At 34.2% G+C, this 12923-nt stretch overlaps 1 protein-coding gene across 2 annotated transcripts in view; it reads right to left on the reverse strand.

Annotated features, from left to right (window-relative positions):
* The window catches only part of LOC306804279 (sodium channel protein type 2 subunit alpha-like), a 132788-nt gene that overhangs the window by 42025 nt on the left and 77840 nt on the right, over positions 1-12923 (reverse strand). Inside the window, exons 2-7 of one of the 2 annotated variants that reach the window (XM_079310643.1) lie at positions 11059-11378; positions 7902-8050; positions 5386-5466; positions 3609-3737; positions 3029-3120; positions 1694-1966 (exon numbers count right to left, since the gene is read on the reverse strand). In XM_079310643.1, coding sequence (XP_079166769.1) covers positions 1694-1966; positions 3029-3120; positions 3609-3737; positions 5386-5466; positions 7902-8050; positions 11059-11325 — 991 coding nt within the window. In that variant the 5' untranslated portion in view covers positions 11326-11378. Of the gene's footprint in view, positions 1-1693; positions 1967-3028; positions 3121-3608; positions 3738-5385; positions 5477-7901; positions 8051-11058; positions 11379-12923 lie in introns of those variants that run through there. The other variant, XM_079310642.1, reaches the window with a different exon arrangement.

Genomic DNA, 12923 nt, shown 5'->3' on the forward strand with positions numbered 1-12923 from the left:
ATGCAGACATGCTCCAAGCAGAACTGGCAAAACTGTCTGTGGGCCTAACTCACATTCTTATGTGTCTCCACTTTCAGTTCTTTACTTTGGAAAACAAATAAGATAAAAAAAAAAAAAAAAAAAAAAAAAAAAAAAAAAAAAAACCAAAAAAAAAAAGAAAGATGATAAAATGATAAAAATAGTCAATATGAGTTTGTACACAATATGCCATAAACAAAACTATTCCTGTCTCCTGACAACTTAGTAATAGAAGAGTCATGGGTACAAGTCCTATGTGACACTTCCAGATACAAATAAAAATATATGTTCTGGCTGGAAATCACAAAATACATGAAACATGTTCTTAGAGAGCAATTGCCAGTGAGGCAATGCAAATTTATAAGGGCATCTCTCTGAAGATCTCCCAAGTATCTGTTGGACATGTTTTTCAAACAAGTTTCCTTACCAACTCAAGAGATGAAACAACGGGCAAAAAAGGAATCAAGTATTCTGAAGACATAAGGCTAGGAGAAAAGGTATTTGAAATTTAGAATGACCTTTACAAATGGACAAGTTTGTCCAAAAGCAAATGGATTTATTCCAGTAGAGACAAGTGGAAAATGCTACACTTGATAAGGCAAAATCAAATATGTAAACACAAAATATCAGGGTGTGGCTGCAGCCACCACTATACAAAAAGATGCAATAAATGCTGCAAAATACAAATTGACTGTGAATCAACAATACAGTGCTGACATAAAAAGGAGGCAATTCTGAAATATGGTAATAGGAATGTTGCATATATGTCATGAGGCAAAGATATAAATTAGAATTAATTGCTAGAGGAGTTAGCACCCAATTTGCATGGGTGAAAAACCCATGCAAACAAAAACTGGAACAAAAAAAAAAAAAAGGCAAAATAAAACCAACAAGACTAATAGGCTAAAAGACTAATAGGAAAAAAAAAAAAAACCCAAAAAAAACCCCCCAAAAATAGGTATAGAAAATGTAAAACAGAAAATAGGATTGCTTGGCTTAGGAAAGACCAGAAATGCAGAGGATAAGAGTTTTTAAACTGCATAAAGACTAGTATATAAAGTAGTCTGTGATTATCTTATTTCTAAGTCCACAGCAGATGTAGTAATATATGCAATTGGAAATTTGAAAAATGTAGGTCAGATATTTAGACAAAAACCCTTTCTATTTCTGTGGCATAGTACCAGAAACAACTAAAGGGGAATGGAATCTGTTCTTCAGATGCCTTTAAGAATAGGTTATCATCCAAAATTTCTGCATGACATTTGTGTATTTCAAGCATGCTGAGATAAGTATATTAAAAGATTATAAGGCAATGAGACTTGGATCCAAAAGCATTTAGTTCTTAAACTGAGGTTTCCTGACTTTCATTGATACAGTCAACAGTTAAAATACATATACAGACATTATTAAAAACCTATTATGCCTAATTACTAATACATTAAATATGCTAAATACACTAAAATAAAGGGTCAGAACAGATAGATGGGAGAGAGTAACAATACTGTTATGAAAGACAGAATAGCAATCTACTATAGATATGTTCAGAGAAAAATGAGTGCTTTTATGTTTCTTGGCCATATTGCACACTTTTAAAGGCAAGGGAAAGATACTGATGCTCTCAAATCTGTTTAAATCAATACCAAAAAATCAATGCAGTAGATTAATTAACTCTTACTTTTGTCTTCGATGTATTCATCCCAGTTGAATGTTGTCACTGTTGCATTAATAAATGTACCATTTTCACCTAAAGAGCTATTAAAGATGGAAATAACTGTTGTTTCAAAAGTAGAATTGTCTGGAGGCCACTGTAGGCATTTATTCCTCAGGTTGCCCATGAACAGCTGCAGCCCTATCAGTGCAAATACACTCAGACAGAACACAGTCAGGATCATCACATCTGAGAGCTTCTTCACAGACTGGATCAGGGCTCCTACAATAGTCTTCAGGCCTGCAAAGAGAAAAGATTTTTATTATAATGTTAAATAGGTACTAAACACACACAAAAATCATGTGAATTTTTTTCCTGATAAAGATTTCATGCAAAAAGAGTAGTAATTTGTGACACAATAATTTTAAAGAAAAGCCTTATTATTTAGAAAGATGAATAATAATATGTAAATTTATACTTATTTTACAGTGTACAAAAATAAAAAGTAGATAATATCAAACACATTGTTTATGCCAAAACAAGTGATTTTCTTACTCATGCTATATCTCAAACCTACATAGAACAGCACTTTTTGCTTTGCTGATGCTTCTTTCCCAAACCTTTCTTTTATGAACTTTTGAAATGTATTCTATATTAATGTAACCCCATTATACATGCACATTGAAATGATATCATAATAATCTTGTTACAATACGTGAGGGGTGATGGTTTGGAGAAGAAAGACATCTTTAGAACGATACCCCATGCATGGCCCATGCTATCCTTTAGAGTTTAATTGTTTGGACATAACTTAAAACTGAATAAAGTTGCTGTATAAAGTGCCTTTAGTAAATGAGAAAATTTGCATCAGTATGAAAGCTTAAAATTAACTTATATTTAAAACATGTAAAGAAAAGCTTGATGTCATAAGATGCAAATCACATAGGCTGTTTACTGCAAATATCTCATGCAAGAATTTGTTAAACTCAAAGGCTGATTTTTTTTAGAGAAGAAAATACAATACAAGCATGAATCAATTTTAAAAAAATTACATTCTTGATTCCTGCTTTTTTGATTTGCTGACAACGTGTAGCAAACAAGGCTTATTCTTTGAAAATATGAGTACAGCCTTTGCAGAACAAAAGTCAGCCTCGGTGTTTAACCTCGCTCTCACCTGGAATGACTGATATTGTTTTCAAAGCTCGGAGAACTCTGAATGTTCTCAACGCTGAGACATTGCCCAGGTCCACAAACTCTGTCACATATCTGTAATAGGGGAGTTCACACACAAACACAATGACAGCACACAAATAACAGTTGGAGATATGAGGGGCCTAACACCTTACACCAACTACTTCTTACCTGGAATTACAGAAATAGTTTTCAAAGCTCTCAATACTCTGAAAGTTCGAAGAGCTGAAACATTGCCTAGGTTTACAAATTCTGTTACATACCTGTAGAATTAAATCACAATTACTCAGAATTGAGGCAGATTTTTTTATTCTATTTGCTTGGGTCTTTGAGCAAGACCTTTTCACCGTTCACTGTATTTTGCCTGTGTTATAAATGTGCTTCTGGCCATAAAATTAAATTAAGTTTTATCAAACCACATTGACTTGATGTTTGAGAACTAATCTGGTCAGCTATTAGGAGGAAGTCAAAAATATTCCTTTAATTCTGGTATGCAGAAAGGAGACAGGATATGAACAGTTCAGGGTGATGGCATTCACAATCCTAATGGGCTGGCACACCATGCTGGCCTCCGCAGCACATACTTGGCTAGAAATACTAAAATGTGTAAAAGAGGTAGAAGAAACATATTGAAACTGCAGGAAGTCCAGGCTCCAAATATTCTGGCTGACAAGATATGAGGCAATTTTTAGTCACTAATCTCATGCTACCAGAAAGAATTTTTATTAAAAAAAATAAGTAGAAGACTTACGCAAATGTAATGACAGTGAAATCTAGCCAATTCCATGGGTCTCGGAGAAACGTAAAATCTTCTAAACAGAAGCCCCTTGCAAGAATTTTAATAAGTGATTCAAAGGTATAAATTCCAGTGAATGTGTATCTGAGGAAAATATGCAAGACAGAGTTTATAGATAACGTTATTTTTTGCAGTTTAGGCTCTCTATTTGTTTTATTCTCATTTTCTTCTCTTTAAATGGCACAAGAAATAATGGCAGTTACAACCAACTTTAACACCTGCATAATTTATATCATAAGGAAAAGGAATGAAATTAGGATTAAAAGACTGATAACCCACATCTTAAATTCGATTTCTATAAGACAATAAGACAGATGCAAATTCCAGTTATTTCATTGGTGCATGCATATGACCAGTCTGAATCCACATTATAACAAAATACACTGATGGACTATGATAGAATTTTAGAAGTTATTTTCAGGATAAAAATTCCTTTCTTCAATGTTATTTTTATATAAATGAAATGTTGCTTAGTCCCAATAGTCGGCAAGTGTCAACCCGTATCAGTTCTTAATTCCTTTTTAATGTGTTACAGAGTAGGTATATCCAGCACTTCACCTTCAGCAAGGCAGATGTCGTACTGGAATCAAACAAGTGCAAGAGCCACCAAAATTACTTACTAATGCCAATAAAATTCAGGTGCTCATTTTGACTACAAAATGCAGTTGAAATGTAAATTGAAAAATGTTTAATTCTGGAATTTTGAGTAATTTAAATCCTCTTTGTCCAAGTGATGCCATCCTGAAATTTAGTTTAATCTATATCTTTAATGAAAAGGAATTCAAATTCAACTGCTTAAGAAGCTTACTCTAACTGCGCTAACCTGACAACAGTTTTCCGATATGGAAGTTTTCCACTCAATTACTAAAAATTTTTTTTCCTGCAGAAATTTACTCCACAGATGAGGACATGAATTTGAACTCTAAATGGCACAATATATACACATGAAGAAATATTCAAGCAATGAATCTTTATCATAAATATTTACTATATGCCGAATACATAGATGCTCTCACTGAACTCAAAATGAGAATGTCTTTGTTGATCTTAATAGCCCTATGATTTCACTTTTGATTTCTGAAGATTATACAGGTATGTACCAGCCCAAGCAGTAAGGTGTGAAGAGGCATCAGGAAGGAAGCACCAAGAACAGTGTTTCACACTGTGGCTTGCAGCTTTGGAACTGTCATTGTGCATCAACACCTCGCAGCTGACATCATACTGGACCAATTTGCCAAGCAGACATCATATTGCAGCAAAGATTAGCTAACCAATTCAATAATTTTTAATAGCTTATTTGCATACAAGTTTTCCATTGTTAGATTGGTTTTGGTAAGAGAAAGCTGCACTGTGATCAACACAGCCATCCATAAGATGATTCCTTTATCTATACAATTATTGCAAGAGATGAAAAACTGCATTTCCCCGCATTCTTACACAGATGTGACAAAGATCTCAGTCAAAAATATGAATAATCCACTTTTTCTGTATGATTTTAAGAACAGCTTTTCTTATGTTTTCCATCTAGTACTGCAAACAGAGAAAGGACATTAAATAACTTGTCATGAGACAATTATATGTATTTAATGTTACAGCAAAGGAAATAGCAGAATAGCTGTTAATAGGATGTGCCAACAAGGTAGCTGCTGCCAGTAGAAACCATCCTAATATAATTTACAATACTTTATTTCTGATTACTGGATATCATTCAGAGAAAATCCATTTAACTTACTCTACATTCTTTGTCCAGTCAGGAGGGTTACTCATGGTCATAAATACGCAGTTGGTCAAAATAGTGCACATGATAAGCATGCTGAATAATGTAGGCCAGGAGTTAAGGAATGTAAGCCAGAAAATCTCATAAAAAGAGTATCAAATAACACACTGCTTTGGTAGATCTTCACTATCAGGGGCTATCTATCCCTTCACTGCTCTTTTAATAGCCAGGGAAAAGCCCTGAATATGTTACAGCTTTCATTCACTGCTTTATAGCTAAAAGAGAACAATCATACACTAAAAATTAGAAAATCTGAAATGCATTTTTAAAAACGCCCCAACTCTAAATTATTTTTTCGTATTCAACAAAAATATCAACATTTGAATTATTAGCTTCTAATTTCCTGGAATAACACAAAAACTATTTCTTTTAGATGATCTGGGTCTGCTCCATGCATGTAAAGCAATGAAAGATACATTTTCTTCACTTTAATGGTTTATCCTCAAATTAGGCATGTATCAACATTTTTCCTTATCACTAGGATACACTGAGAGATAGCTGTGAGACAACATAGGGAAATCCTAGCAAGAAAAATTATTTTATTGCTGTTTGTTTTATATATGACTTTTGTAATATAAATGCTGTTGGGAGGGGAAGGCACATGTGATTCACAAAAATCCAAATAGAATTCCAGAACAGGTCCAAGTCATACATAATTTCATATATTTGAACAGAACCACTCTAAATCTAGAACTTTAAAAACTGCTGACATTCTTCTGAAAAATAGAACCACCAAAATGAAAACCCTGCAGGTGAACCACAAAACGCCCACATGATGGCACCAACACCTAAAGCTAGAGAGAGGACAAAGCTTGAGTTTTAGAACAGCTGCAGGTTTGTGTGGTGCTCCTAAATAGAAATCTGAATATAATGAGGTGAGAAGTACTGTGAGGTTCCCCTCAAAAACTCTTCTTTGCATGTCTACGTTAATAAAACAGCCTTCAAGTGATAATGATACCTCTATATCTTCTGAGCTGTCGAAAAACTGTGGCATTACATTCAACAGTTCTTTGGGTTTTCTGTGCAATGAATATGTTTTAAATCCTTTACTTAGAACCTAGCTTTTCTTTATGTAATTCACAGATGAACAGAGCAAAAGAGAAATAAATATTTTTTAAAACATTAAAATGCATGCTACAATTGTTTCACCAGCCTGTACTTTACCTAGGCTTTCAAGATCCTCTTTGATGAAATGTGCACTTTGAGTTGCAAATCCTCACTACACTTTTGTTAGCCTAAAAATAACTATAACATACATTACAATAAATTTAAACAATGTGTTTTAGCATTCTGAGTTTGGTGACTAGCTCTTCACCACCAACTCAGTCCCACAATCTTCAATTATTCCCCATAACTCAATAATGCTCCAGAATATGGTAATGAGTGTCATATAATTGAAAACCAATTATTTGTAGGGGCACCTGTAGCAAGAAAATGAAAACAGGCTATGTAGTATCATGATAACTTTGGAAGTCATTTGTAGGCCATTGATAACATCTCACACATAGCAACCACTGTAATTATCAGTCTTCCAGTATACCAAGACTCAAAAAAGTCTTTCAAGTTTTATTCTACATAATCTTAGCATCCCTATATGCAATACTAACACTAAACTACTTTCAGTGTGCTTCTGTTAGACTTCTGTAAATGTAAAGTGTATAAACATTTGTATCAGACTCTATTAAGTAAGCTAGCTTTCTGAAGTCAATGCCCCCATTGTGCATATTGGTATTTGGGATCAGACCAGTGGGATGCATACTATAATCAGCTATTAAAAGACTGAAAAAGACAAAATAATAGTTAAGTAATTATAATAGTTTAGCTTTTCAAATCTCTACCTGCAATGTGGAAATCTCATTACCTTCTTGAAGACTGAAATTAAAACATCAATAGGCTTACAAGTGCATAATGCAATAATGATCAAGAAATAGACAGGTGGGATACATGCAGGACTGGGAATGTATAACAGAACAAGAAACAAGAATGCTGTTACATCAATTTATCTTTCTGTAAGCATTATCAAATCAGAAATGAAAAGGAATAATGAAACTATATTTTCACTAAATATTCATGCAAGGACAGGCCTGGGATCAAAGATTTGTTTTTAATACACAGTGTTAGGGGAGAACTTATAGTATTCTGAGCAATATATCTACAGTTTATTAAAAATGTGTAAGAGGGGAAAAGATGATAAAAAAGATGTGATGATCACAGAAAAAATAAGAAGGAAAGAAAAATTATGTGGGGGAAGAAAGAAGACATGGAGACTGTAAGAGACGATGACTGGTTGTCTGTCTCCTGGTATAACTATATTAGGATCCAGCAATGAACAGAAATGTAAAAGGAGAATGAGAAAAAGAACAGAAAACAGAAATAGTAGAGAGAAGAGGGACAAAGTGCTACACATCATATTGATCCTGGGACATGTGCCAGAGAATGATTTAAATACTAAGTAACATCTCACTCATTACAGATTTAGACTAACCACTTGAAAAGGATATGAATGTACCAAAATCTTAATAGCTATTTTTCTAAGAGGATTGAAAGGAGTTAACATGTACAGGGCAGAGGTGGCACTGAATCGGAATATTGCCTTTCCTTTATTCAATACTATAAAGGTCTGGAAAAAGAAAAAGAGAATGAAAAATAACATTTAGAAGATACCAAGTTACAAATCCTGAATCATTTTCATTTCATCATTAATCATATTTGGTCAATATGCTCTTTTTTCATTGACACAATCCCCTTGTTCAATTCACACATTGTAGCATCCAGCCAGATAAATACAATTAAATGAACACTTGAATGCATCTATTTAGAAATCATAAGTAATCCTGATGATTCTAGCTAGTAAACAGAGACAAGTATAAAATTAGTGTAGGTAATACTTGAAGAATTAGTATATACTTTTTGTACAGTATAATATATACACTGAGTATAATATATACACATAATATATGCAACCAAAATGAGAGCCACTAAAACTTCAACTTCACTCCCTAAATCAAGCCAGCATAAATTATCAAATCAAACTACTAAGACAAAAGTAACTCAAAGTGATCTAAGTTTCAAGTGATCATGAAAATAAGGAAATCAAGAGTGTCCAATAACCATTTTTGAACATAACACTAATGTACTCAATTTTTGCTGTACTCTGAGAATAATGTATTACTCCCCTTTTCAACTATTGCTTGTGATACTTCTGTACCTTCAAATCTATTTTCCTTGTCATACTTTACTTTCACCTAATACAGAATTCACTCTATTCATTGTATCCATGTACATTACCAACATTTAAAAAAGCATTTCTAAATGCAACATTGATTTTAAAATTCAAGAAATAAAGAATAAAACCTGTAAAGTTTTTGTAAAAATTATGTTCCCACATATCTAAGGAAAGTCCTGTCTATTGTCATCATCTCTTCTTTCTACACATGGATGAAAGTTCATGCTTTTTGAAAGGAAGTGGATCTAGACAGCATTGTGGCAGTCCTGGGAAGCCCACAGGGCACATAAGCCATGCAGACCTGGAACACAGCCAGCAGCCATGATCTGCCTCAACTGCTATCAGAGGGCAGCATTTGTCAGGATTATGCTCTACTTTCTGAGCAGGTGTGGCAAATAGAGCAGCTGAAACCACAATGCCTCTCCCTGCCTGAAGTAATAAATTATAAATGATAAAAATCGGTGCTTTCAAACTTAACATGCTTGCATTCTTTCATACTTAGTGATTCTCAAGATGCACTTTGATCTTTTATTGTACAGAAGTCTGTCACATGCTCATTACTACGAAGATTTTTCAACTCTCTTACTATTAGTCCTGGAGTTAATGAAAACAGGACTTCTAATAATATTCTAAGTTTTATGTTTTCTGTTCCCTCTACTCTGACAAAACTGAAGTAGCATTTGTGTTCTGCTGACTCACCAAGTTACATTAAAAAATGAAAATGAAGCCTGACCCAAAAAATTATGTACAAAAATATGCAAAGAACACTAAGAAAAATAATAGGAGAAATTATGATTGCAACATCCAGCTTGAAGTCTTGCTTCTCCTGCTGGAAACCACAATGCTTTTGGAAAAGATCATGACAAGTGCTTTGCATTTCTCAATCAGGAACAAGCAATTCAGCAGGATTTTATTTCACATCCACACTTAATTGCACAATTACTCTTCTAGTTTCCAAAGCGTGATGATACATGCTCTAACTTTAGGATTTCTGGCATTGAGTTTAGATTTTTACTACTACAAAATGAGGAAAGAATTAAGGAGAGGAATCAGTACTTTGACCCAAATTCTATTTGCCTTCCAGACTTCAACAGGAAAAATCACTTGAGTAAAGGGAGCAAAACACAAATTAATTGAAAACCTCATTTTCAAATTTAACTCATTCTCCATATATGAAATCAGTTTTAGAAATTCTGCAATGAACACTTAAGGCACAAGTGATTTTTTTGAGCTGTTCTGCTTAGTTCTTCATGGTATGCCTATATTGCTATTGTTTCAACATATTGCTGATAAGGCATACCCCTATTCCTGCTGGAATTATCTTCATTTGCATTTTTCTCTTAGTCTGAGTATGAATCATAACAATTCTTGGAGTTTTTCTTCATTTTTCTTTGAAGCAGTTTCTTCACTTTCATGGGTTTTGGTTTTTAATTCACTTGTTTTTGTTAGCTAGCTAGTTTCCACAGGAAAGAAAAGAAAGCAGGAGAAAAAAATTATGAAAACAGAAAAAAAAAATTTCTTTTTTACTAGTAGAATAATGAGACTGCAATACATATGATGCCAAAATCAAAGGGACTCAAAATCTGGAGGAAACCCAAGGCCATCTGGACATTAGTCTAAAGTTCAACACTTTTGTGCTGGCTACAGTAGTTTTTGTTACTTTAAAAAAAAACAAATATGTGGATTTATTTTTTTTAAATTAACATCTCCCTGAAAATATTTTTTAAATTATGTAACATTCTGTCAACACTCCAAGTGCAATTTCTACTTCCTCGTTATTTGTGTCCCTCTTTGAAAGACCTCCTCTTTGAAAACAACCATAGAACAAAATAGAACAGGATAAGAATTTTTTTTCTCACCCAGACTAAATTGGAGATACGATGTCTCTGCAGAGTAAATATGAATCAGGATGATCATTATATCCTGAGAAATTATCTTTACATACTTCCCTATCCTTGCCAGCAACAAGAGAATGCAACCTAAACTTTTCACAGCAATGAAGAAATCTAGAAAGATGTGTAGCTATCTTTGAAATGGATTTCCTATTGAAGACCTGCTCCTTTCACAACTATAATACAGCAATTAGTCATTATTCTGAAGATAACCCCTGTGCTGCTACTTCAATTCTCCTGTGTGCAAAACACTAAAAGTTACAGGTTTTAATAAAATGCCAGTTTTATAACAAAAAAAAATTAAGTGCATCTCTACTGATCTACAAGGTCCCATAAACTTGCATTACTAATTTCTGTTCTTAGAGTGGAGATTTCTGCCAATCCCATCAGCTGTTGGGGGAATTACTGTATGGAAGCTCTAGGTCAAAAATAATAGAAATACTATGTCTTTCAAGGGTTCTTTGTTATTTATTCTTCTTAAAGTCTGACAGAAATATACAATTCACTCACTTTTTTATTGATATAATATGGGTCCAGGTCTTCCAAGGGCTCGGACACCATTCCTGGAGGTATGTCACCGTAAATAAATGGCAGAGTCTTTCCTGCCTCCAAGTCACTGTTTGGCTTTGGGCCATCTTCATCATCATCATCTTTGCGTTCTTGTTTGGATTTTTGAGCTTTCTCTTCGTTGATACGCTGTTCAATAGCTGCAAGTGATTCTCTTGTGAAATAGCGGAAGCTGTCGGGTCCTGGTGGTACCAGCACTGATTGTGCCATCTTTTCATCCTGCACCTCTTAATTACTGCTTAGCCTCTCTCATAAAAAAAGTGCTAAAAATATAAAAATAAAAAACACAGAAAAAAATTAAGCAACGCAGCTACAAACAATATAAAGTAATATACCATCACAGAATTTTGTGTGGGGCACCTTGTTAAATTCAATAATTATCATCCAAGAGGAGGCTGCAGTGAAATGAATTTTTAAATTTGTTTTTATTTCAAGACAAACCATTTTCCTCGGCAGCTTGCCTCTTAGAGTTGTCTCAGAGGTATCAACTCTTAAAACATTTAGTTTAAAATTCACTTAGTGCTTGCAATCAATAGATTGTCAATTCTACAGACTGATAAAAATGTCACATACAATATAATAGCATATTTTGCCTTTATAAAGGATAATGTTATCCATTCCCATGAATAAAGTGGGAGATATTTTTCCACTACATTCACTGTGAGGAATCAACAGTTCTGAAGTGTTTGGTTCAGTGTTGAGGAGGGAGACTTCATAAAATGTAGCTCCTTATAATCCTGAAAGCTGCATCTTGAACCAGTCCTTCCTCTAGCTATATGGACAGAAATTACTGTTAGAATCCTCTATTGCCACATAAGGCCAGAAGGATCAGTTAAAATCTACACAAGATGCTCCTTCTCTTTGAGTACAAATATGCTGCCTTTGCCAAACTGCCAGCTCAGGAAACAAGGTTCAGGCATAAGCACCTGTATTCAGATCCCCTGCCTGGCAACACACTGTGCACTGGAAAAACTGCTGAATTAAACCAAAACGATTTTTAATCATTACATACAGCACTTAGATCTTTTATGTCTGATATCATACCAATTTTATATATATTTCACAAATTTCATTAGCAAGAGCAGGACCTTCTCTTCTTAATGTCTCCAGGCAGTTCAGTTAAAAAGAACTAGTGGAATATATTCCCAATGCAAATACTTTGATCTGAAATCACAAACAGCGTATCTGCTGTAGCCTACAAAAATTTTTCTCAAGCATCCTTCTGAGAAAGCACATTAAAAATACAGCAAATGCAATAAAGTAACAAATTCTGAGTAAGACAATATACCCAGGAATAATTATCAGATTAAAATGATACAACAGTTTGAACATAATCAGCCTGCTCCTATTTAACTGTCTTGCCTAGCACACATACTCCAGCACAGCCGCAACAAATTAATATTTTTGAAGGCTGTTAAATAAGCTGCAACATGATGCTTTTTCCTCCTTTTCAACCATATGCACACAGCCACTTACACCTACACAATCCACACATCCCAACTCCTGCAGGTCTCCCTATGAGCATGCTCTTCCACTGCAGGCAAATGCACCTGGTGCATTCTGTCATGGATGGTCTGTACCAAAGCTGCACTACCAGCAGTGGAAGGGTTCATTCGGAAAATGAAAGTGGTCCTGCAGCAGAATCCTGTTAGATTTTATTTCCAGTTACAGAAGAAAAAGAAAAAGAAAACACATAATTCTGTTTTAATACTGCAGGAAACAATTAAAAATTCATTACCAGTGAAGAATCTTGCAGTTATGTGGGTTTGGAATAGCACCAGGGAAGACTGCAGTTAAAATTCCATCAT

The sequence above is a fragment of the Erithacus rubecula genome (assembly GCF_903797595.1).
Source record: "Erithacus rubecula genome assembly, chromosome: 8".
NCBI classification, from domain to species: Eukaryota; Metazoa; Chordata; class Aves; order Passeriformes; family Muscicapidae; genus Erithacus; species Erithacus rubecula.